The 27,705-nt window shown below is 43.4% G+C and overlaps 1 protein-coding gene across 1 annotated transcript in view; it reads left to right on the top strand.

Annotated features, from left to right (window-relative positions):
• The window catches only part of asic2 (acid-sensing (proton-gated) ion channel 2), a 567,562-nt gene extending 543,657 nt beyond the window's left edge, over positions 1–23,905 (top strand). Inside the window, exon 9 of the mRNA XM_059955656.1 lies at positions 23,765–23,905. Within this exon, the coding sequence (XP_059811639.1) occupies positions 23,765–23,905 (141 nt within the window). The remainder of the gene's footprint in view (positions 1–23,764) is intronic.
• The last annotated feature ends 3,800 nt before the right edge of the window (positions 23,906–27,705 follow it).

Genomic DNA, 27,705 nt, shown 5'->3' with positions numbered 1-27,705 from the left:
AAAAAAGGAAAGGAGCACCAAACAAAAGTTTGGGCAGAGATCTGAGCTCTCAGATAACTTTTACCAAGGTCTCAGACCTTAATTAGATTGTTAGGGCTATGGCTTGTTCACAATCATTGTTAGGGAAGGCCAGGGGATGCAAATTATAAATACCCTTACTCCTCAAACCTTGTCCCAACAATCAGCTCCTCTAAGCAATGGGCTCCTCTAAGCAGCTGCCTAGCACTGTGAACATTAAAATAAGTGATGCCCACAAAGCAGGAAACGGCTATAAGAAGATAGCAAAGCATTTTCAGGTCGCCGTTTCCTCAGTTCATAATGTAATTAAAAAATGGCAGTTAACAGGAGTAGTGGAGGTCAAGGTGAGGTGTAGAAGACCACTAAAACTTTCCGAGAGAACTGCTCGTAGGATTGCTAGAAAGGCAAATCAAAACCCCAGTTTGACTGCAAAAGACCTTCAGGAAGGTTTAGCAGACTCGGGAGTGGTGGTGCACTGTTCTACTGTGCAGCAACACCTGCACAATGGAAGAGTCATCAGAAGAAAGCCCTTCCTCCATCCTCACCACAAAATTCAGTGTCAGAAGTTTGCAAAGGAACATCTAAACAAGCCTGATGCATTTTGGAAACAAGTCCTGTGGACTGATGAATTTAAAATAGAACTTTTTGCCCACAGTGAGCAAAGGTATGCTTGGAGAAAAAAGGGTGCAGAATTTCATGAAAGAACACCTCTCCAACTGTTAAGCAAAGGGGTGAATTGATCATGATTTGGGCTTGTGTTGCAGCTAGTGATACGGGGAACATTTCACTGGTAGAGGGAAGAATGAATTCAATTAAATACCAGCAAATTCTGGAAGCAAACATCACACCGTCTGTAAAAAAGCTGAAGTTGAAAAGAGGATGGCTTCTACAAAAGGATAAACACACTTCAAAATCCGCAATGGACTACCTCAAGAAGCGCCAGCTGAAGGTTTTGTCATGGCCCACATAGTCCCCTGACCTAAACATCATGGAAAACCTGTGGACAGAACTCAAAAGAGCAGTGCATGCAAGACAACCCAAAGAATCTCACAGAACCAGAAGCCTTTTGCAAGGAAGACTGGGTGAAATTCCCCCCAACAAGAATAGAAAGACTCTTAGCTGGCTACAGAAAGCATTTACAAGCTGTGATACTTGCCAAGGGGGGTGTTACTAAGTACTGACCATGCAGGATGTCCAAATTTTTGCTTCAGGCCCTTTCCCATTTTTGATACTTTGAAACTGTAAAAGATGGAAATAAAAAAGTAATCTTGCTTAAAATATTAAAGAAATAGTCATCTTTAACTTTATGCCTTTTGGAAATCAGATAATCTTTTACTCGCTTAGCTATTCACAGTAACAAAAATTTTGACCAGGGGTGTCCAATCTTTTGCATGTCACTGTATATGTGGAAAGTATACATAGGAACACAGAAAACCTACAGCACAATACAGACCCTTCGGCCCACAAAGCTGTGCCGAACATGTCCTTACCTGAGAAATTACTAGGCTTAAACATAGCCCTCTATTTTTCTAAGTTCCATGTACCTAAACAGGAGTTTCTAACCCTATCATAATCACGTCCACCATCTCCGCCAGCAGCCCATTCCACACACTCACCACTCTCTGCATAAAAAAACTTACCCCTGACATCTCCTGTGTACCTGTTTCCAAGCACCTTAAAACTATGCCCTATCGTGTTAGCCATTTTAGCCCTGAGAAAAAGCCTCTGACTATCCAAACGATCAATGCCTCTCATCATCTTATACACCACTATCGGGTCACCCCTCATCCTCCGTCGCTCCAAGGAGAAAAGGCCAAGTTCACTCAACCTATCCTCATAGGCATGCTCCCCAATCCAGACAACATCCTTGTAAATCTCCTCTGCACCCTTTCTATAGTTTCCACATCCTTCCTGTAGTGAGGTGACCAGAATTGAGCACAGTACTCCAAGTGGGATCTGACCTGGGTCCTATATAGCTGCAACATTACCCCTCTTAAAATCAATTCCACGATTGATGAAGGCCAGTACACCGTACACCTTCTTAACCACAGAGTCAACCTGCGCAGCAGCTTTGAGTGTCCTATGGACTCAAACCCCAAGATCACTCTGATCCTCCACACTGCCAAGAGTCTTACCATTAATACTATATTCTGCCATCATATTTGACCTACAAAATGAACCACTTCACACTTATCTGGGTTGAACTCCATCTGCCACTTCTCAGCCCAGTTTTGCATCCTGTCAATGTCCTGCTGTAACCTCTGACAATCCTCCACACTATCCACACCACCACCAACCTTTGTGTCATCAGCAAACATACTAACCCATCCCTCCACTTCCTCATCCAGGTCATTTACGAAAATCACAAAGAGTAGGGGTCCCAAAACAGATCCCTGAGGCACACCACTGTTGACCGACCTCTATGTAGAATATGACCCGTTTAAATCTCAAAGACGGAGCAGGACTCCTCTTATTAAGAGTGCCCATATGCTCTACTTTGGGTGTAAAATTGGAAACCAAACAAAGCCTGGGCTCCTTACATTTGTTGTGCAACATTCATAGTCGATCTTAGAGCTTGGCTCAGAGGTACTCGGAAGTCCAAGCCATTCGCTGTCCCGAGAGAGCAGAAGGATCACGTGACAAACTGCTACTTCTGTTTGACCACTGTGTCTGGTTTCTCTGCTAAAAACAAGAAACCCATTGAATACCCCAGTCTCCCTTCCGTCATGAGACCACATTACGACAGTCTTCCTGTGCTGAAGCCACCAGTGACATAGAGTCTAGAGGAGGCAGACAGAGATGCCATGATGCAAGAGCTAAGAATGGAAGACTATACTGACACTGATATAGATTTTGAACCCTTTATATCGAGTGAGCCTCATCTGATAGTCTGATCAGAGACTTGGTTTTGTCAAAGGCAAAAGCAGAATAACTGGATTAAAGGCTGCAAGGATGGAATCTGCTGTCACCAGGCACAAAAACTTCTGTGAAGGATTTCAATATTTGAGACATGTTTCCCAGAGTAACTGATGCCAAGATTAAGGAAAGTATCTTTGTTGGTCCACAAATCAAACAGGTCATCAACGACAGGCAATTCAAAGAACTTCTAGTAGGACCAGAAAAGATCACATGGAAGGCAATCAAGGGTGTTGTTGAAAGCTGGTCAACAACATATTTCAAACATACAAAACCATGAAGTGCAACTTGCCACTAAAGATACATTTTCTTCCCTGCAAACCTTACTGCTGTCAGTGAAGAGCGTGGTGAAATGTTTCACCAGGCATTGTGGCCATGGAGAAGTGGTATTAGGGCAACTGATATCAACCAATGCTGGCTAATGATTGCTGGACACTTGACACAAGAAGCCTCAGACACTGAGCACAAACAAAAATTATCAACAAAACATTTTTAGCTTAGTTGAACTATTGCAAAGCATCAGCACAGTTATGCAATTAAACACATTATATTCAATAAAAATTCATTTCTTGCTTCTTCAAATTCCTACTTGATACAAATAGTCAGAAATTATTTTTGTGTTCAGCTTCAAGCAGTCTATCATAATCTCAGGAAATTTCCGAGGAAGCAACACTTTTGAAAAGATTTGCTGTCCAGTGCAATGATTAAGTGATCAGAATCAAGTTTATTATTACCGACATACATTGTGAAATTTGTTGACTTTGTGGCAGCAGTACAATGAAATACATAATAATAGAGAAAAAAATTATTACAGTAAGTATATGTATACTGTATGTTAGGTAGGTAAATAAATAATGCAAAAATGGAAATAAAAAGTAATGAGTTAGCGTGCATGGGTTCAATGTCCACTGACCAATTTGATGGCGGAGTGGAAGAGCCATTCCTGAATTGTTGAGTATGTGCCTTCAGGCTTCTGTACCTGCTACCTGATGGTAGCAATGAGAACAAGGCATGACCTGACCTGGGTGATGGGTGTCCTTAATGATGGACGCCGCCTTCTTGAGGCATCACTCCTTGGAGATTTCCTGGATACTACGGAGGCTTGTGCTCATGATGGGGCTGACTAAGTTTACAACTCCCTGCAGCTTACTTCAATCCTGTGAAGTACCAGGTGGTGATAGATCCAGTTAAGGTGCTCTTAACGGTACATCTGAGGAAACTTGCAAGTATTTTTGATACATTTGTAGAAGTTTGAGTGTTTTAGTTGACAAACCGAATCTCCTCAAGCTTCTAATGAAATATAAACACTGTCTTGTCTTCTTTATAGCTATATTGATATGTTGGGAGATGGTGTGGGAGACAATGGCCTGCTGCTCCTTAGTGGGGTCCTGTTCGAGGAGTAAGTAACAGGATGTGTCTGAGAGTTGGCGCTGGGCCTCAGCAAGGAAGAGGTCAGTAATCCAGATTACTACAGCACCGCCCTTATCTGCGAATTTGATGGTGAGATTTTGATTAATGCAGAGGGAATGGAGAGCAGAACATTCGGAAGGAATGAGATTGGAATTGGAGAGAGGAGTGTTAGTCTAGACAGTTAATGTCCCATCGGCATTTGGCAATGAAAAGGTCTGAGACCAGGCTGAAGACCAGGGCAGGGTGTCTAGGAAGAGGAGGAGGGTTGAAGATGTGAGAAGGGGTCATCGGTGTGGGCTAGAGAGTCCTTGCCAAAGAAATTGGCTTGGAAATGGAGGTGGTGGAAGAAGAGCTCAGCGTTGTGGCGGGCGCAGAACTCACAGAACAAAAGTGAGGCCCTTACTGAGGACAGAACGTTCTGACAGAAGGGGGGAAGGGGTTTAGTAGTCTCTGAGGTTTGGGGTTTTCAGGGATGGTGGGGTGAGAGGAAGATGGAGTCTCCGAGAACCCAAGAGCTGGTGGGGGGACCTTAGAGAGACGGGATTACAGAGTAGCAGTGGAGAAAGGGGAGACAAGTGTTCCAGCAGCAGCGCATGAAGACCCAGCCTGGAGGTCAAGGCCGGAGTTGGAGTTGGATGTTACACAATCAGCACATAGGACGTGCCCGAGGAATTGATGTTCATGTGGAGGCTACCCAAACAGAATATGAGGTGTTGCTCTTCCAGCCTGAAGGTGGCCTCATGACGACAGAAGAGGAGGCCATGAACCGAAGTGTTGGAGTGAGAATGGGGATAGGAATTGAAATGATAGGACATCAGGAAATCCCTCCTTTTGCAAATGGAGCGGAGATGCTTGACAAAGCGGTCCCTAATTTAGGTCAGGTCTCATCAATGTAGAGGAGGCCAAATCAGGGACACAGGATACAGTAGATGGCCCCAACAGATTCGCTGGTGAAGTATTGCCACACCTGGAAGGACTGTTTGGGACTCTGAATGGAAGTGAGAGAGTAGGTGAATGGGCAGCTGTAATATTTCTGTCACTTGCAGGGATATGTGCTCGGAAGGAGAATGGTGGGGAGGGGTGCATGGACAAGGGAATCATGGCAGGTGTACTCCCTGTGGAAAGCAGAGAGTGAGAGGGGTGAAGTAAAGAGATGTTTGTTGGTAAGATCTCATTGAAATTGGCAGAAGTTGTGGAGAATAATGTGTTGAATGCGGAGGCTTGCAGGGTGGTAGGTGAGGAAAAGAGGAAAAGGCGGTGGGAAGATGGGGTGAGCACAGATGTTTGGGAAATAAAGGAAATGCAGTGAAGGAAACCCTGTCCTTTGAAGAAGGAGGACATCTCTGATATCCTGGAAAGCAAAGCCTCATCCTAGTAACAGATACGGCAGAAATGAAAGAACTGAGAAAAGGGAATAGCATTTTTACAGGAGACAAGGTGGGAAAAGGTACAGTCAAGATAACAGTGGGAATTGGTAGATTTATAAAAGATATCGGTAGATGGGTTATGTAGTTAGTTATTGTTTGTGTGGCTTTGTTGCCATGTTTTGCTGAATCAAAACAATGTCTACACTTAACTGGTTGTAACTTACTTTATAATGACCCAAGAGTATCAAATAAACTGGGAATCGGAGATAATTTGGAAGGTAGAGAGAGATTTTATAAGCAGTTGAATGGATACAGTACCATAATATTCAGATACAGTATTAGAGGATGGCCTGCAATTTATGATGTTAAATTTTTAAAATTTAAATTTTCCAATAGAATGGAATGAATATAATATCCCCTAATCATTTCAATGCCCTGCCAAGATGTTTGAAAGGATTGTTCTATCCATTTAGCAACAATGGATTATAGTAAAATTCTTCCATTACATATGTTCACCATTACTCTGGCAATAGTGATGGAAAATGACTTCCTTCATTTGCACTTACTTTGAATTCATTCACTGAAATATATCTGCTGTACTTCCAGTGAGAATACCATTGTATGCAATTGAAGTGGGAGCCATAGTAAGTTTTTCTGAAATCTTGTTTTTTCCCAAAAAAATTGAAAGGGGACAAATGCTGCAATCAAATTTGAAAAGGATAAGAGCTACAAGCTCATTGTGTTAACAGGAGTTGTTTGGGTGGTCTCTTCATCCACTTGCCTTGATAGTTAAGTGATTATTTCTGATATGGATTCTGGAGAACTACCAGAAGGAAAAAATGATGTTCATGCTATCAAGTTGGAGGTTACCTAGATGAGTTGTTGCTCTTCCACCCTGAGAGTGTCCTCATCGTGGCAGAATAGGAGGTTATGAATAGATATGTCAGAACGAGTATGGGGATAGGAATTGAAATGGTTGGCCACTGGGAAAAGTCTCTTTAACCTCTCCCAAGAAGCTAATAATTTCAAATTGAGGAATATTTCTGGTAAAACTCTCTGCAGCCACATGCTCCATGCACAAATGCTCCACATTCTTCCTGTAATGTATCAACCAGAGCTCCACATAATATTCCAAACATGTTAGTATGTTGACAGATAAAGGTAACAAGCTATGAAATATATACTTTGATTTTGTAAAAAATCCTGAGAAGGTTTCTAATAGCAAGTCATTACATTATGTACCTTAGTATATTCAGGGAAATAATGGTTGATTAAGAAGTGGGTCATGGTCTTGCAGAAAGTTGAAACCCAACATGGGAGTCCTATAATCCACAGTACATTATTTTACCATGACCTGATAAGAAATACTTTGTCAGGAGTTTAGTCAAAATCTAAATACAGAATCAACATATTAACTTCTGAAGAATTGGCAAAATAGGAATTTCTTTCCCAGCATCCCTATTATGTTCCACTTATAACCTTTCTATCTTAAGATAGAAATGTTGAGAATCATATAGCACAATGAATTTTATTATGGTCCATGCACAGAGATACAGTGAAAAGCCTTTGTTTGCATGCCATCCAGGCAGATCATACCAGACTGAGGTTGTAAAAAGAAAACATAATGCAGAATATTTCATAGCAAATTAAGGCACAGGCGGATGGTTTTCGGTGACAACACAGATTTGCATTAGCATCCTAACCCACAAGTCTGATCAATGTGTAATCAAGGCATGTGCTCACAATTGATAACATTTAACTTTAATAAGTATAGTATAATGAATGTAGTTCAGGTTGTAATGAAACACAGTACTGTGTTAGATTTTGAATTCATGAATGGCAAGGCCTAGTTTTATAATGACCAGATCCTTAGGGATTCACAACCACTATTAGAACATTATAACAGGCAATAAAATGGGTGTTAAAATGGCAAGGCAAATTAATCTATGTGCTAAAGTGGCTTGATATCCTTGTTCAAGAAATTGATTGATGTACTTTTGTAATTTTAACACGCAAAAATCTGTAGACTGGAGTCAAGTGAGATTTTACGATGTTAGAAATCTTAAACCTGCTTTCAATGTATCCATTCCAGAGTGTCATGAATGTAAGACGAGGGACAAACAACCCCCAGGAGGCTGATAGCAGAATTCAAAGCTGATAGCCTCTGAATGAAATTGACCTGGCAGCTGAAGGGAGAAAAGATATTAACATGTTCAGGGAAACTGGATGTACATTTACACCTTTGCTAGCGAGCCAGATTCACCCTCATATTACTATCCCCACCCTCATCTGTCCAGCATCACAAATTTGGATTGGAACCACCTGCCCAGATGGTGATTGAGACAGAAATTCAGAGAAATTGATTCTTGTACCCAACTGTCCAACAGTGCCTGAAATAGGTCTAAAAAAACTTAGGGCCAGGTAGTTTTTCTGGCAATATTGTCAACACTTAAATCTGGTTTCAGACACCGTGCATTTGTTAAGAAGACAAATGTTGGCCATGCCCCTATTCCCCTGATTTGAATGCCACCCGGCAGGCAACATTGTCATAATATTAATAAAAATTTTGATGTTTATTGAGACTGAGTATTTCTCCCATTTCCACAGCAAGTCCAAGAATTGGTATCCTCATGGTCAACTCCCTCTTCTCTTGTGGGAATTGAACTGAAAACCTCACCAGGTACCCAAAATTGTTTGAAATAGGCAAGCTGCCTTCAGAAGTGAGAGACACTGTCATTGGTTCCAAAAGACCAGAAATTGGAGGGGTGCCACTCTATTTTTAGGCTCTAACCACACAAAAAAGGCAACACACACAAAATGCTGGAAAAACTCAACAGGTCAAGCAGCATCTAAAAAAAATATCTATAGAAACAGTTAACATTTTGGGCAGACATTTCATCAGGATAAAATGGATTTCCTTGGAGTAAATTGCATTAGTGATCATATTCTGGTGAAGGTATGAGCATCAGAAAATTGAAACATGTTCTCTTGAGTCAGGACCTACACCATTTCTTCTGATTTCTATGCAGCATCAGACGTGCTTTAAAGAAGTCACAAGAGCACTCTGTTTATTGCCCAACAATTGGAATGGAGCTCCCACGTTGAGTGAATGATTGTTGTTTGACAGTCACAAATAAACCTCATAAGATTACCACGGAAACATAGGCTACATCCACACTAGACCGGATAATTTTGAAAACGCCAGTTTCGCGTAAAAACGATAGGCGTCCAAACTATGCGTTTTTAAAAATATCTCCGTCCACATTGAAACGGAGATTTTGGCAAATCTCCTCCTACTGCGCATGTGCAGGACACAGCTACCGCAAACAAGTGACATGTTTGGTGTTGAATCTCGCCGTGAAAGTGCACGTTTGTCCAGTTACAGACTAGAACAACTTAAACAATGGGCAGGAGGACTTAAAAGTACAAAAAAAAAACAAATACTGGAGCGTATGGAGGGAACTGACAGGGAGTTCATGGACACTAATGACCCGTCTGACGATGAACATTGAAAAACTGCCTAACTCTGTTGCATTAATAAAGCTCCTTGTTAAATGTGTAAAATATGTCTGCATCAGTGTTATCTTGTATTTCCATACAATGTTACATTAGGCTGTTACGCATCTACTGTCAAAGAAGTACTTGCATAAATAGGTAAACCACCTTCATACAAGCAAGGACAGAAAACAGGGCAAAGTGAGTATACTTATTTATTCAGTAAGTTATGGGTCAAAGTATTTGGTGAGTACATTTCTAACTCTTCTGGCTTCAGTCTTGTAGCCGTCTGTTCTGAAATTGTTAGGTTGCATTCAAGAAAACAATGAAATAGCACGCTGCCGTCTGATAGCATTTTCAGATTTCTCCGGTTACCCCGTCCACATTGATCTGCCCAAGCGGTGTTTTCAAAATTACACACTTTGGAGAGTGTTTCTAAAAAGCTCCGGTTTCGGGGGACGAAAACGCTGTTTTAGTGTGGACAGAGGGGAAAAGCGAAGAGAAAAAGCTTCGGTTATGAATTTATCCGGTGTAGTGTGGACATAGCCACAGTTTAAAGGTTCTCCATTCTGACATCAATCTAGTGCAAATGGTGTCAGCCAACAGCATATTGTAATGTAAAGGTCTTTGCAAACTCACTATTGTTTGGACTGTCAATGATTACAGCTTTCTTTACTGTACCTATTGAAACACGCTATGAAATCTGTCCTACACATGGGGAAACTCAATGTACGTGCCTTGATCAGGGCAGGAAATTGAATGGAAGAAGGGTGACCACACATAGGTTATTGTTGAGTAAAATAGTAGAAATGGTCTGATATACCCTGTCACCCATTGCATTGGGATGTTTGGCTCCTAAAGATATCAGTTATTTCAACCGGTGCAAATGCATCCTGAGAAAGAGGTGAGAGAGAATATTGCTAACCCTTCTATTCTCTCCAAGTTATATTCAAAAGGTTGTCTGTATTCTTTTGCACACTGGTAAAAAGGAAGGCTGACTAGTACCTGACTGCACCCTCAGGTTAGAATACCTTGGCATCAAAGAAACTAGTTAAAATGGATAACTGAACACATTCCAATACTTTGTCACCCTAAGAGGCCTTATACCTACTGTTGATTGGTTGGAGGCCAGTGACTTCTGCAGTTGCAAGTTCTCAGGCTAACATCTATAACCCTGTATCCACTTTCCTTGAATCTCACCTCCATTACTCCATTCTCTAGCACAACGTGTTGCTGGGTGTGCTGGCAGGAAGTTAATCACTTCTACAGCAGGTGTAAGTCAATGTTCACAAATACAGTATGGTTTTAGTGTCTGACTTTTGGTTAGAGCACTGCAAGGAAGATGATAATTTGGATCCTAGTATAATTCCTATGGGAAGAAATTCATTCTTGTGATAAACATTAAATCCATGTGCAAGTAGCAATCACCAGCTCTACTGCTGCATATTTTGTTACATTGACTTCAATGGAACCTAATCTGTAGGGCAAGTAAGTATAACAGGGCATGCATAATCAGCATTGCTGATTGCACCACCTGTTATAACCTTAGGATGTTCCAAAAGAGGATTCATGAAATACATTAATCATTATAATGTTATTGTCAATACTTCTTCATCAGAGATTTCAAGAAAAAAAATGCTAATTTTAAGCAGTTCATAATGGGAGTGAGTTAGATCTGATTGGTTTCATTCCCTATCTGATATACTTTATTCTCATCTTCCAACTGAGCATTCAGTGAGCAAAGTAGCTTTCATTGACATATGACTTTCAAGGTTGGAGCTAGCTAGGGAAACTAACAGTAGCCATATACAAGAGCAGTTTCAGATCACATGTCAACTCTAGAGCAGAAATAGTTGCATGTCTCTGTAAATGTTACAAAGACTGTCTTCTCCAGTAGGATGGCAGCCCGCTCAGATGCAGAGGCCTCCCAACCAAGGGTGTGATTGTTTGTCCTTTATGTCTTTTTCATGATCGCAAGTCTTTGCTGGTTATTAAGAACATCAAGTACAGCAGGTCTACCCCAGTAGCAAGTTAATGGATAGCAATGGAGTTGGACTTGTTGCATATCAAGTTGCAGCCTGCTTCAGCTTCTCAGAGAAGAAGGTGTCAGGTGGTGCATGGTCCAGTGATGGTGTGGGTGATTGTCTTGGGCGTTTTTGTTGTGCTCACAAAATCTATTGGACATGGGTAATGTAGAATACTGTGAATCTGATTTACTGGCTCGTTGGTGAGACCAACAGCAGGAGAGCTGCAGTTGCAGCATAGATCAGACCTCATCCATGCCTCAGTGTCGCTGTACCAAAGCTGGCTGTGTGTGCTTGGATTCCACACTGCATTGGAGGCTGGCCTCACCTGTCGGTGCTGCTCTCCAGTGTTTGCTCAGTGGGAAACAAGCAGGATTGCATTCATTGGCAGCTGCACTGTGCAATATGAGGAACTGTTTGGCAGAAACGTGACTCCGGGACAACATCCATGCACATTCAATCTATAGGCCATGGCACTCAAGGACTTGGGTTATTATATATATTTTTTGTAACTATGTTTTTCTGCTATCATCATTATATGTGCTATACAGCATGTGCTGGGTGCTGTGTGTGATTATTGGTTCTGTGTTTTGCATCTTGTCCCCAGAGGAATACTGTTTTGTTCGGCTGTATTCATGTGTATGATTGAATGACATCTAAACTTGAACATTGTTCTCAGCACTAAAGTGTTTTAAACAAAAATTAACTGCTTGATTTAGTTAATTTAAGGATCACAGAAACTAGGACAAAATTTCCTGCATTATTAACATGTAGCTTTTCCAGCTACTGTTAAAAAAAATGGTTCTTTAAAAATTCAAACTGGTTTGACTGGAGGTACCTAAAAATAGGACTTCACTATTTTAAACATGATAAACAGGATCTACATAGAGGTTGGGTGATGCATATGCCCCCACACCACTGTCAGACACAAGCTGGCAAGATCACAGCAGGGAGCGCCGTTGTGTATCGTGTTTCAAGGCTTCAGTGGCAGGCAACCAAGCAATGATGTTTCAAATACACTGAGTGATAAAAATGAAGCTGGCAAATAATATTGATGAAAGAGTGGGAAGTCACATCTCACAGTTGATCTACTGAGGGACTTGATGAAAGTTGTAGGAGGAAGAAAGAAGTTTTAGCAAGGATCAGACAGAGCTCTAGAGAGTTACAAGGTATCCAGGAGGAACTGAAGAATAGATTTAGGAGAGCTAGAAGGGGGTATGAAAAGGCCTTGGCAAGGAGGATTAAGGAAAAACCCTATGTAATCTTCAATTGCGTGAAGAACAAAAGATGACTAGAGTGAGAGACATGCTCAGAGTCGGAGAAGGTAGGGGAGGTCTTCATTGAATACTCTGCTTCAGTATTCACCAGTGAGAAGGACCTTGACATATGCATGGACAGTGTAAAAAAGGCCGATATGCTGGAACATAAGAATGAGGATGTGCTAGAAAATTTGAAAACATTATTTTTTATAAATCCTAGGTCCTGGATGGGATATACCCCAGGTTACTACAGGAAATAAGGGAAGAGATTGCTGTGCCTTTAGTGATGGTCTATGTGAGCTCACTGGCCTCAGGAGGAGGCCAGTGATTGGAAGGCAGTGAATGTTATTCCTTTGTTCAAGAAAGAGAATAGAGTTAACCCTGGGAGTTATAGACCTGTGGCTCCTACTGTATGTCAGTGGTGAGCAGACTATTCAAGATGACTCTTAGAGACATGATTGACAAGCACTTGGAGAACATAATGTGATTAATAATATCACCATGGTTTTGTGAGGGGTAGGTCATGCCTCACAAGCTTGAATGAATTTTTTGAGGATGTGACAAAGCACATTGATGAAAGTAGAACAGTAGGTGTGGTGTATATGGATTTTAGTAAGCCACTTGATGTGGTTCCTCGTGGTGAGTGGCATTCAGAGAGTCAGGAGGCGTGGGATCCAGGGAAACTTGGCTGTGTGAATTCAGAACTGGCTGACCCACAGAAGGAAGAGGGTGATAGTAGATGGAACATATTCTGCCTGGAGGTTGGTGACAAGTGGTGTTCTGCAGAGATTTGTTCTGGGACCTCTGCTCTTTGTGATTCTTATAAATGACTTGAATGAAGAAGTGGAAGGGTAAATTAGTAAACTTGCAAATAACATGAGCAGAGGCCAATCAGCAATCTGAAGTGTGAGAAGAAACAGTTCACTCAGGTTCGCCCACTGGGTACATAAGGCATCGATTTGTGGCCGTTTGGTGTTTTCAGCAGTGACCAATCAGCAATTGCGATTGATTAACAGGAACAAATTAAAGTAAGGCAGGGGCAATTGAAGCAGCCTTTGCTGGAGTGGTCAGCGTTAGAGAGGGAATTTTGAGCTTCTAGCTCTTGGATGCTTCAGTGAGGAGAGGCACCCAATGACCTGGCCTCCACAGCCGGTCACGACAACGAATCCCACAGATTTACCACCCCTGACTAAAGTAATTTCTCTGCATCTCTGTTCTAAATGGATGTTCTTCAATCTTGAAGTTGTGCCCTCTTATCTTAGACTCCCCTACCATGGGAAATAACTTTGCCATATCTAACCTGCTCAGGCCTTTTAACATTTGGAATGTTTCAATGAGATCCCCCCTCATTCTCCTGAACTCCAGGGAACACAGCCCAAGAGCTGCCAGATGTTCTTCATATGGTAACCCTTTCATTCCTGGAATCATTCTTATGAACCTTCTCTGAACCCTCTCCAATGTCAGTATATCCTTTCTAAAATAGTGAGCCCAAAACTGCACACAATACTTCAAGTGCAGTCTCATGAGTGCCTTATAGAGCCTCAACATCACACCCCTGCTCTTATATTCTATACCCCTAGAAATGAATGCCAACATTGCATTCGCCTTCTGCACCACTGACTCAACCTGGAGGTTGATTTTTAGGGTATCCTGCACAAGGACTCCCAAGTCCCTTTGCAATTCTGCATTTTGAATACTCTCCTCATCTAAATAATGGTCTGCCTGTTCATTGCTTCCACCAAAGTGCATGACCATACACTTTCCAACATCATATTTCATTTACCACTTCTTTGCCCATTCCTCTAAACTATCTAAGTCTCTCTGCAGGCTCCCTGTTTCCTCAACACTACCCACTCCTCCGCCTATCTTTGTATCATCGGCAAATTTAGCCACAAATCCAGTAATAGTCCAAATCATTGACATACATCATAAAAAACAGCAGTCCCAACACTGACCCCTGTGGAACTCCACTGGTACTTGGCAGCCAGTCAGAATAGGATCCCTTTATTCCCACTCTCTGTTTTCTGCCGACCAGCCAATGCTCCACCCATGCTAGTAACTTCCCTGTAATTCCATGGGCTCTTATCTTGTTAAGCAGCCTCATGTGCAGCACCTTGTCAAAGGCCTTCTGAAAATCCAAGTACACCACATCTACTGCATTTCCTTTGTCTACCCTGCTTGTAATTTCCTCAAAAAATTGCAGTAGGTTAGTCAGGCAGGATTTTCCTTTCAGGAAACCATGCTGGCTTTGGCCTATCTTGTCATGTGCCTTCAGATACTCTGTAATCTCATCCCTAACAACCCATTCCATAGCTAATATCTATTAGCTAGCATCTCTAAATACTGTAAGTTGATACTATTTAGTCTGAGTGAAAAACAGTGTTAGTTTGACAAATAACCCTTTATTTGTCCTACCTTTGCCCATTGGAATCGTATCTTTGAACTTGCCCAAGTTGCTTGAATCGTTCCTTCTAGCTCTCATGAAGTTTGTCTCCTGTAATCGTTTTCTTCACTGTGTCTCATGTTTGGGCTATGAAGCTATCCAGGTCCTTGGCAACAGTTCCCTAAATCTTACAGTCAGACTTGGCAGACATGTCTTATATTATGACTTTCATTTAATTTTAGATCCTTCTACTCATTCTGACTATCATTACATGTAACAGTCCATCTGTTTGTAATTACAGCTCAACAATTTCTCCTCTTGCTCTCCCTCTCTTATTTCTTCTGCTAATGAATTCAGCCTCAAGCACATTAGGTCCTTCCACCCTCCTGTGGGAAGGTTCTTAGAGCCTAACCATCGAATTCTTTCCACCTTCCCTTATTCAGAGTAGTGGGGCTGAATTACGTCAGTCTTTTACATTATCCTCCATCCCATCCCAATGTATCCTTAAAAAGTGCACAGAAGCTTTGAGGTTACATTATTGCTGGACTAATATCCAGCAACCCAGATAGATTAGTGGGAATTTGAACATGAATAAAGAAATAGAATAAGGAATTTCACAAAAAGTTAACTTAGCAGCAATATTGATGAAACTACTGGATTGTTATAAGATCTATTCCTTTTTATAAGAAAGAAATCTGCTCATCTTACCCAGTCAAGGTTACATGTGAACCCAGACTCACAGCTGTGATTGACTCTTCATTGCCCTTTGTACTGAACTAGCGTGCACTCAGTTCAGAGGTAGGGTCTTGACCTGAAATATCGACTATCCTTTGCCTCTACAGATGCTGTTTGAGCTATCAAGTTCCCCTGTCAGCTTGATTTTTTTTTGCTATGAGCTCTGTCTTGCCAGGCAAGCCATCATTGCCCACATTCCATTGGTGTAAAAATAAAACAATTCTCACGATTGTGTCTGGACCTTCCAGGAGAGGTAGGAGGAACTGGCTGGTAAAAATCACTTTTTATCTCAGCACTGTTGGGCAGTAGTGAAGCATTCATGGAGTTGACCTTTCACTTAAGATGAAATTTGAATATTCTGAAGAGAGAAACAAAATGACCTTTCAAATTTTTAAAGTAAAAGTCAAACAATTTTCTAAACAATAGCTGAGAGATCTGCTGTCTCACAGCTCTTGAGAATGGGGATCAATTCTGACCTCTTGTGTTGCCCGTCAGGAGTATGGTACTCTGATTTCCTCCAACCACCTAAAGACATGTGGGTTCTCAGGTTAATATGCAGCACACACAAAATGCTGGTGGAACACAGCAGGGGCAGGCAGCATCTATAGGGAGAAGCACTGTCGACGTTTCGGGCCAAGACCCTTCGTCAGTAACTGAAAGGAGAGATACTAAGAGACTTGAAAGTAGTGCAGGGAGGGAGAAATGCGAAATGATAGGAGAAGACCGGAGGGGGTGGGGTGAAGCTAAGAGTTGGAAAGGTGATTGGCAAAAGTGATACAGAACTGGAGAAGGGAAAGGATCATGGGACAGGAGGCCTCGGGAGAAAGAAAGGGGGAGGGGGGAGCACCAGAGGGAGATGGAGACCAGGCAGGGTGATGGGCAGAGAGAGAGAAAAAAAAACAAACAACTAAATATGTCAGGGATGGGGTTAGAAGGGGAGGAGGGGCATTAATATGCATCTGCTGTGTAGGTGAGTTTAGTGGTAATGGAAAGAGTTGATGGTAATATAAGGAGAATAAAATGGGATCAGTGCATGATTTTATGCACTGTGTCCTCATAGGTGACACAGACTTGTGGGACTGAAGGGATGTATGAACCCATAACTCTATGACTTTGAGATCAAAAATGTTGCCTCAGTAATACTGATGGCATGTTTATTAAGTTTAGCAAAATCTGTGCCCGACTTCTGTGTTGTTTGTATGTTCTGTTTCTTGTTCAGTCAGGAAAACAACACAAAGCAGATTAATTTCATTTACTGAGAGGTCATGGGTGAAAGGTGAAAAGATTACGGGGAACATGAGTGGGAACTTCTTCACTCAGTAAATGGTGACCGTGTGGAATGAGCTGCTGGTAGAAGTGGTGGATGTGAGTCCAATTTCAACATTTAAGAGAACTTTGGAAGGGAACATGGATGGAAAGGGGCCTATAGTCTGGGTGTAGGTCAATGGGACTAGGCAGATTGATACTTCGATTTGGAATTGATGGGCTGAAGGGTCTGTTTCTGTGCTGTAGTGTTCCATGACTTGATGACTCTAATTTGAATTTCCTTCAATAGGAGTGTTTGAGACAGGTTGGAAGTAAAAATGGCAACAAACCCACGTGCCAGTCTTAATTTTGTTGCAGTGCGGCCAGAATTGATGAGAATCTGTCATTGAACTGATGGATGGATGGATGCACAACGTCTTTTATTTTGTTTTAAGTTTCCTGAGGCTTGTGAATCCTAGCAGGTTTGATGAGTGTGGAGAATGAGCAGATACACAAAATAAATGCTGATATCCAAAGTGATCATAATCTTCCCAATCCTGTTGAAGTAATCATCTTGCACAAGCATCATAATCTCAGAGTTCTCCCAATTCCCCAACTTCTTTACCTGTCCATTTTCTTTCCTCCTCTTCAATGCCTAGTGGCTCATCTGACAAGCAACCCTAATGAACAGGGACTCTACTTTAAAGGGCCTTCCTCTTTTAATTTCCAGAGGTTTGGGAAACATTTCCTTCTGGAAAATCCTCACTTACCACTTCTCTCTCTCTGCAGTACTGATAACTACGCAAAGCCAAGAAGTAAGATTTTTTTATATAACACAGTAGCATAGTGTTTAGCATAACACTATTACAGTGCCCGTGACCTGGGTTGTCTGTAAGGAGTTTGTACATTCTTCCCATGACCACGTGGGCTGCCTCCAGGTGCTCCGGGTTCCTCCCTGTGGTGAACTATGTGCCTGTCGGGACACGCCCCCTGCTGACTGCTCCTGTGGCTCCTCCCACAGGCCCCTGTATAAAGGAGATCTGAGGCCTGACGCTCGGCCTCAGTCTCCAGGACATAGTATGATGGACACTCACTCCTGGTTCCTTCTTCCAGTCAATAAAAGCCGATATCTCGCCTTACGTCTCAGTGTGAGTTATTGATGGTGCATCAATTTTATTGACTGGAAGTTTTAAAACATTGAAACCGTTTTGCGTCCGGACCAGTTGGATTTGGACCCTCAAGACCCTGACGCAGCTCTCGCTTTTGAACACTGGCTTGCATGCTTCCAATCGTACTTGGAGGAGGTTCGTGCAACTGAACCCGCCATTATGCACAGAATTCTCCTCTCGAGGGTCACCCCCAAAGTTTACTCCATTATCCGGGACCTGCCGACCTACGATGGGGCACTGGACGCCCTCAAAAGACAGTACCTGCGGCCGGTGAACCGTCTACGCAAAACATCGTTTAGCTACCCGGCAACAGCGGCCTGGCGAATCGTGCGCTGAGTTTCTCCGAGCACTACAGACACTCGTCCGAGCTTGCGACTGCAAGACGCTCACGGCAGAACAGCATGCGGAGCTGCTGGTGCGAGACGCCTTTGTGACGGGACTGAGGTCAGTGTACATGTGCCAGCGGCTGCTGGAAAACTCAGACCTTACCTTAAGCTCGGCGATGGAGACGGCCAATGCTCTGGAAGCTGCTCTGCATTACGCCGACGCTGTCCAGTCGTGCGATTCCCCGCCGGTTCCGTGGACACCTCAGACCCCGCCACCGCCGGCTCCCGGGAGCGAATTCGCCAACGCCGCTGCCAGTCGCGATTCCACGAGCTCCCCGAACCCAACCACAGCGGCAGCCCGTTGGAAGCCTGTGCTTTGTTCTTTCTGTGGCCATAAAAAACACCCTCGACAACGCTGTCCAGCGCGAGAAGCGACCTGCTCCAGCTGCGGAAAGCGGGGCCATTTCGCCAAGGTCTGTAAGTCTCAACCTCGAGCGGAGTGCAGCGCTGCGGGTGAAATGTGGGGGCCGCCATCTTGCATGCCCGGATGTGGGCGGCCATCTTTGTCGGCGTCAGCACGCCCCGCCCCCGACCCTCGGATGCTTACCGGGTACCCCGGATGTGAGCGGCCATCTTTGTCGACGTCAGCATGCCCCGCCCCCGGCCCTCCGATGCTTACCGGGCACCAAGACGGCGATTCAACTCTGGCCACTGTAACTCTCGACCAAAGCGCCCCACACCAGCTTGCAAGATCCATGATGGACATCCTGGTGGAGGGGCACCGGACTAGCTGCCTGTTTGACACGGGCAGCACTGGGAGTTTTATTCACCTGGACACAGTGCAACGCTGCGGACTTGCAACGCGGCCGGTAAGTCGGAGGTTCCATTTGGCTTCTGGGTCGCAGTCCGCAGACATCCGGGCGGGTTGTGTAGCGACTTTAAATCTGTGCGCACCTGTGCTATTGGGGCTGGACTTCCAGAGCCACCTCAAAAGTGTGACTATGGCATATGACGGGCCCCTCCCACCACTCACTGTCAGGAATCCTCAGTTTTGTGGGACTTCTTCACATACCCCGCTACTGACCACACACACACACGGGCACACACATCCCATCCAGAACCAGGCCGACAGCTGCGCTACCGACACCACTTGCAGCCTCTCCACTCTCAAGGTCCCTCCCCCACCGCTGTTCGCCAACCTGACCCCTGACTGTAAGCCTGTGGCAACTAAAAGCAGGCGGTACAGCGCGGGGGACAGGGCCTTCATTCAGTCGGAGGTGCAGCGGCTGCTCAGAGAGGGGATCATTGAGCCAAGCTCAAGCCCTTGGAGGGCCCAGGTGGTTGTTGTTCGGACCTGGCAGAAAAATTGGATGGTCGTGGACTATAGCCAGACCATCAATAGGTTCACGCAGCTTGACGCGTACCCCCTACCCCGCATCGCGGATATGGTCAACCAGATTGCTCAGTACAAGGTGTACTCGACAATAGATCTGAAATCCGCTTATCACCAGCTCCCCATCTGCCCAGAGGACCGCCCCTACACCGCCTTCGAGGCGGGCGGCAGGCTCTATCACTTCTTGCGCGTCCCTTTCGGTGTCACGAATGGTGTCTCTGTCTTCCAGAGGGAAATGGACCGGATGGTGGACCAGTGCCAACTGAAGGCCACATTTCCCTATCTGGATAACATCACCATCTGTGGTCACGACTGGCCAGATCACAACGCCAACCTCCAACGATTTCTCCAAGTGGCCGCAGCTCTGAACCTTACTTATAACAGGGACAAGTGTGTGTTTGGAACCACCCGCCTTGCTATACTTGGGTATGTCGTGGAAAACGGGGTTATTGGCCCTGATCCCGAACGTATGCGCCCCCTGTTAGAACTCCCTCTTCCCACCACTCTCAAAGCCCTCAGACGGTGCCTGGGTTTTTTTTCCTATTACGTCCAATGGGTCCCCCATTACGCAGACAAGGCCCGCCCCCTGGTCAAGTCTACCACGTTTCCCCTCTCTGCCGAGGCCTGCGCGGCCTTCAGCCGCATTAAAGGGGACATTGCCAAAGCTACGATGCATGCCGTGGACGAGACCATTCCCTTCCAAGTGGAGTGTGACGCCTCCGATTTTGCTCTGGCTGCTACCCTCAATCAGGAAGGCAGACCAGTAGCATTCTTTTCTCGCACCCTCCAAGGCTCCGAAATTCGGCACTCCGCGGTGGAGAAAGAAGCCCAGGCCATAGTGGAGGCTGTTAGGCACTGGAGGCACTATCTTGCTGGCAAAAGGTTCACCTTGCTGACCGACCAACGCTCGGTTGCGTTCCTGTTCAGCAACCAACAGCGGGGCAAAATCAAAAATGATAAGATTTTGCGGTGGAGAATAGAACTCTCCACCTACACCTATGATATCCTGTACCGGCCTGGCAGACTCAATGAGCCCCCTGATGCCCTATCCCGGGGAACATGTGCTAGCACACAGCTCAACCAGCTGTACACCCTTCATGCACAACTTTGCCATCCGGGGGTCACCCGATTTTACCATTTTGTGAAAGCTCGGAACCTGCCATACTCCCTGGAGGACATCAGGACGATGACCAGGGACTGCCAAATTTGCGCTGAGTGCAAACCGCACTTCTACCGTCCTGACACGGCACAACTTGTCAAGGCCACCCGCCCTTTTGAACGACTGAGTGTTGACTTTAAGGGCCCCCTTCCCTCCACTGACCGCAATGTCTATTTTCTCAGTGTTATCGACGAGTACTCACGGTTCCCCTTTGCCATCCCCTAACCCGACACCACTGCCACGTCCGTCATAAAAGCCCTGCGCCAGCTCTTCACTCTGTTCGAATATCCCTGCTATATCCACAGCGATAGAGGGTCCTCCTTTATGAGTGAGGAGCTGCGCCAGTACTTGTTGGCTAGGGGCATTGCTACCAGTCGGACCACGAGTTATAATCCCCGGGGTAATGGCCAGGTGGAGCGGGAGAAGGCCACACTTTTAGCCCTTAAGTCAAAAGGGTTGCCGGTCTCTCGATGGCAGGAGGTCCTCCCTGAGGCATTCCACTCTATCCGCTCTCTGTTATGTACGTCCACCAATGCCACCCTCACGAACGCCTATTCTATTTTCCCAGGAAGTCTGTCACTGGGACCACCCTACCAGTTTGGCTGACGTCCCCGGGGCCAGTGCTGCTCCGGAAACATGTGAGGAGCAATAAATACTCCCCGCTGGTAGAGAGGGTTCACCTTCTACATGCGAACCCCCAGTATGCTTACGTGGTCTTACCTGATGGGCGGGAGGACACAGTCTCCATCCGCAACCTGGCACCCGCAGGTGCAGCAGACCACTACCCTGAAGGCTCTCCGGTAACTATGAACCCTGCACCAGAGGTGACACCGTGCTCACCACGCCCTACACAGACTCCTCACGACACTTGCATACCGGGCGTTTCGTACGCATTTATACCAGGCGCCTCGCATATGCATGAGGGATCACCGGCGCCTAGTGGGCAGGAACAAGCGCACTCCGTCCCCTGTGCAATCACCAATGTCGCCGGCATCCATGCGGTCACAGCCGGTGCTACGTAGATCGCAGCGACAGATTCGACCACCTGATAGACTTGACTTGTAAGAAACTTCGCCACATGGGACTCTTTCAAACAAAGGGGGGGGGGGGTGAATGTGGTGAACTATGTGCCTGTCTGGACATGCCCCCTGCTGAATGCTCCTGTGGCTCCTCCCACAGGCCCCTGTATAAAGGCGATCTGAGGCCTGACGCTCGGCCTCAGTCTCCAGGACATAGTATGATGGACACTCACTCCTGGTTCCTTCTTCCAGTCAATAAAAGCCGATATCTCGCCTTACGTCTCAGTGTGAGTTATTGATGGTGCATCACTCCCACAATTCAAAGATGTACTGGTTAGTAGGTTAATTGGTTACATGTGTGTAATCAGGCTAGAAAGGCCTGTTACCATGCTGTATCTCTAAAAAACATCTCATCAGTTTCACTAAAGCTTTGTTTTCAAATTAAGTAGTTCTAAGTAATTATCGTGGTTTAAATGTTTGAATGATTATGTTTTGACAACTCAGAAGTACTGTGTCTTATAGCACAAAAATTTAATAAACATACCTGTAGTTGATATCAGCTGCTGAAGTAATATCTTTCTGCTCCCTTTTTTATGCTTTAAGCTCTGTAATACTGCTGGACTGACTGTGGTCTTTTCAAGTCATGAGCGTCCTTTTTATTTTGAAATAGAATGTAGAACTGTACAGCAGTAACAGGCTCTTTGGCCCACAATCTTGTGCCAAATTAATTTTGAATTGAAATTCACGATTGTTTAATATCATTCCCTGTACACAAGTGTAAGCAGAGCAAAATAATTGTTAATCCAGATCAAATGCAACACAAAAAAACACAAAAGATAAAGAACTCAATAATCAATTTTAAAAAACCGCAATAAATATAAATACATAAGATAATTTATATAAATAGATTAATTGATGCTAGGTTGTACATATGGTGATTGACAGGAAAAAAGTAGTGGTGGAATTAGTGGGTGGAAGTGTTGGTCAGCCTTACTGCTTGGGGATGGTAACTGTTTGTGAGTCTGGTGGTCCTGGCATGGATGCTACGTAGCCTCCTCCCTGATGGGAGTGGGACAAACAGTCCATAAACAGGGTGGATGGGATCCTTCACAATGTTACTGGCCCTTTTCCAGCAACTTCATGTACATATATTCTTGATGGTGGATCAGCTGGTGCCGGTGATGCATTGGACAGTTTTGACGATCCGTTATAGAGCCTTCCTATCCACCACAGTGCAGTTTCCATATCAAGCACTGATGCAGCTTGTCAGGATGCTCTCTACTGTGCATCCGTGGAATGATGTAAGTATGAACTATATGTGCAAAGTCCAGCTCTCTTCAGCGTCCTCAGAAACTAGGGATGTTGGTGAGCTTTCTTGGCTGTGTACGATGTGTTCTGATTGTGCATGATGTACGTTCCCAGGAGTTTGAAACTACTTGCAGTTTCCACTGCTCTGCTGCCGTTGTAAATGGGGGTGTGCGTGGTGCAAGTTCTTCTGAAGTTAATAACTATCTCCTTTGTCTTGTTGACATTAAGGAAAAGGTTATTTGCTTAGCATCAGGCATCAAACTGTTCCATCTCCTCTCTGTAGGCCGTGTCATGGTTGTTGGTGATGAGCCCCACCACTGTTTGTTCAACTTCTCCTTATAACAATTATCCTCTAATCTAGGAAGCATCCCATCTGCACATCTAATAGTACATTGGAGAAGTTCAATATAATGAGTAATAGTTGGTTAATTTACAATCAAGATGAAACTAGAAATTCACTATTCACTGCTTATTTAAAAAAGGAATGGTGTAGAATTACAAAATAAATGTGTTAATGACATTTTTTGTGTTTTGACAGGTTATGAAGGACAGGTTAATGGACATGATTAGTTTCAAGAAAGGAGAGGAAGAAACGAGTCATGATGATAATGTGGTAACACTCTCCGTTAATCTGGATGAGCCACTAAAGCAGGACACAAGCTCTTCCCAGCTGAACTAAATGTGCCATGAGTCTGCCAGAATCTTTCTAAGAAAACTGTGTTGTTATTACACACATAACAGATTTTGTTGAATGCATAATGAATGCTGTATTGCAAGATAAAGACTTGTAGGATATTCCTCGTAAGATATGCTGTGAAACTTTCCAGGCAAGAAGAGGCTTCCTTTTAGATCCGGAAAGCACAGAAAGAATTCCTTCTTGTCTGGAGGGCATTTTACCTGGTCTGCAGTCTTGATATTTAATCAGGGCATTAGCCAGTCAATGCCTCCTGTGCTCCAAAAATTGAAGCAATTAAATAAGAAAACTGTATGTGTGTTTTTTCAACAACAAAACAAAAACCCCAAATAGATGTGCTTATGATGGAGGTGATTGCTAAGAATGTCACTTCTGAATTTCTTTCCCTAACATGTGAGCTTGTGTCACTTTGTTTAGCTTTATGTATGTGCACCCACAATAGCAGTCCTCTAGATTAGTTATGGTGGTAGCCAACAGCAACAGAATGTAGATCAGCATTGCCCACACAGTGTAAAATCTTGTCCAGCTTCACCATATTTGTTAATCGCTTTATTCTTCACACTGACGCCATTCAGTTTTTCCAGATAATATTCATCGGAGACGGTCACAGGAAATAAGAAGCAGTCACAATTTGGATTGCATTTCAGTAGGCCTATCCCTATATGTGCTATCCTCCTACAGAGAAATATCCATTTTAACAAAATTCACTAATGCAGTAATGCACTATTCACTAAATAATAACACGTTTGTCCCCTGTGCTTGGTGAAGATCATGACACAGCAATGAACCTGTGAAATGGATGGAAGGGTTCTTAATGAGTAAAATCCCTTAGATCTGTAGAGTGACAAAGGAATGCTTTGTCTCCAAATTTGTTCCTATTATCACAGTTCCAGTTTACGCTGTGAAGTGTTTTATCAAACATTAGCAGCACTAAGTGCTGAGATCCCTGATGTAACACCTATAATAGGGCCTGGGAACAGGTTTTCCCAGAATGACCAATGCAGGAATAGAAATTTACTGAAGTAACCCACAGAATAGCAATGGTGCTCACTGTTGTGGTCTCTTCACCCAGCAGAAAATAAGGCAGTGCTCTTTTACTAAAAGATACAACTGTACTTGTCAAATGATAAAGAAGTGTTCTGCTTCTACTCAGATTAATAGTGTTGATTCTTAATTGTTAACTCATTCTCTATAAACCTATGTCCTCCAACAGTAAATTACTATGCCAACTGGCACTGAGGTTTGCTCATAATTTTATTTCTTTGTGTACTTAAAAGAAATGTGGATGTGTGTCTTGAATAAAGAATACATTAAATGGTTGCAGTTCAACAAAGGTTTCAGCCCTGCAAATTGTCCATGTGCTTTACAACGTTTAACCATCCTTGCAAAGGTGCTTCTGGTGCTCATAGCTAGAAAAGCATCTGATAATGCGTGAATACCAATTCATGATATTAATGAATGAGCATAAGACTACTAAACTCAGTTAATTCGCCCACAGTTTCAAATGACGAATTAATTATTTTATTTTATGTGGTAGCAACACCTGCAGTATTTTTTTCCTCCAAGCGTATCTCCCTTCAATAAGCTTGTGCCAGTTTATGGGCATATTATTTAGTACAGAAATACTTACTGTACTCTGAGATTTAACAAAAGTCATGGTGCTTTCAACTTCAGAAGTATGGGTTGTAGTTGATCATTTCCAGTCCATCATTTTCATATGTTCATTTGTAAATATTTGTAATTGTCAGCCAAATAATTAAAGGATTTAAATGAAGTTATGTAGAACTTGTGTATAACTCCAAGAATTTTGGTCTACTACAATGGGCTCGATTTTCAATTATGCTAAAGTTGACTTTGAAGCATATTACTGCTAGTTTCTATTACCTTTTCATTGAATGTTTAAGAAATGAAATAGTTTTCATTTCCTGCAACACAGGAAGACTTTTATCTACTACCCCTTCTCACAGGAAGAAGTACAACAGACCAAAATGTTACCGCAGACTGCAGTAAGATTTAGGCCCTAATTTTTACTGGGCAAGATTCCTAAGCATGGTAGTGGAGGGACTGTAAAGTCTTAACCATTAAAGGGGTTATAGTCTAGGAACAGTTAAGATTGCTGCAGTCCGGGTTAGTGATCAAGATAATGGATGTGATGAGAGCTAGAAGAATCTTGGGGCTGAGGTAGAGGATCTCGAAGGATCAAACTGTGCTTTTGGGTGAAGTATTGGCTAGAGAAAAGCGCTGGAGGAATTCAGCAGTTCAAGGAGCATTTATGGAAAAGAATAAACAATTGGTATTTCAGGCTGAGACCTTTTATCAGTACTGCAAAGGAAGGGGGAAGAAGCCAGAATAAAAGTTGGGAGGAAGAAAAGGAGTACAAGCTGGAAGGTGATAGGTGAGACCAGGTGATGGGAAAGTGGTGGGTGTGTGTGAGAGGGGAATGAAGTGAGAAGCTGGGGGGTGATTGGTAGAAGTAAATTGCTAAAGTGGAAGGAATCTATTAGGAGAGGACAGTGGACCATGAGAGAAAAGGAAAGAGTAGGGGCACCAGAAGGAGGTGAAGAGAAGTAAAGGAGAGACAGAATGGGGAATGGAAAATGAGAGAAGGGGGAGGGAGGAAAAATTGATGGCAGTTAGAGAAATTGATTTTCATGCTATCACGTTGTAGGCTATCCAGATGGAATGTAAGGTGTTGCTCCTCCAACTTGAGTGTGGCCTCATTGTGACAGTAGAGGAGGCCACAAACCAACATGTTGGAATGGGAAGTCAAATCAACATGGGTGGAAATCTGTAAAACCTGATGTTTGCGGCAGACAGAGCAAAGGAACTCAATGAAGAGTTCCCCCATTCTACGTCGGGTCTCACCGATGTAGAGGAGGCCGCATTGGGAGCATCGGATACAGTAGATAACCCCAGAAGACTTACAGGTAAAGTGTTGCCTCATCTGGAAGAGCTGTTTGGAGCCCTGAATGATTGTGAGAGAGAAAGTGTAGAGGCAGGTGTAGCACTTGTCTTGTTTGCAGGGATAAGTGCCAGGAGGGAGATCATTGAGGAGGGACGTGGGCAAGGGAGTCATGTAGAAAGCAATCCCTATGGAAAGTTAAGATTATGGTGGGGGCATTATGCTTGGATTGTAGGGGTATGGTGAAGGAAAGATATAGATAATTGGGTACAAGGAGATGATGGAAATGGACAGTATTTATTTAAGGTCAGCTTAGAGATGTGCAAAGTTTGAAGTAGATATTTGTGGGGTTGAAGGAGGGATGAGGAACCAAGAAGATGTGCAAGTCTGAAGCTTTAAAAGCCAGTATAGTTCCTTAAGTACAGGAATTATTAATGAGCAGGACTTGATGCAGAATAGAAGTCACATGGTTCTATTTATGTTGCAATTTATGAAGTAGGAAGACCAGCCAAAAGAACATTGGGTAAGCTGAATTGTGAATTATCTTTCTTTCTTTTCTTTTTCAATCTTTTTATTAAATTTCATATATAAAAAAAAACAACACAAAATAATGAATAGATTACAGATTCAATAAACTTGAGATTACATTAGTAATAGGATAATAATATCCTATTAAAACATCCATCAACAAAAGGTGCATAAATCAATCAAGTCTATGTAAATATATATGAAAAACAAAAATAATCGTCGAAAAAAGAGAAAAAAAAATTGAAATTATATATGAGAAAAAATATATAATGAAAAAAAATACTAAACTAACACTAACATGGGCAATAATAACACTTTATAAATATATAAAGGTGTCAAGAAAAGAACTCCAGAA

The sequence above is a fragment of the Hypanus sabinus genome, chromosome X1 (genome assembly GCF_030144855.1).
Source record: "Hypanus sabinus isolate sHypSab1 chromosome X1, sHypSab1.hap1, whole genome shotgun sequence".
Lineage (NCBI taxonomy): Eukaryota > Metazoa > Chordata > Chondrichthyes > Myliobatiformes > Dasyatidae > Hypanus > Hypanus sabinus.
The sequence above is the reverse complement of the archived record's forward strand: the minus strand, read 5'-3'. Positions and strand labels throughout refer to the sequence as shown.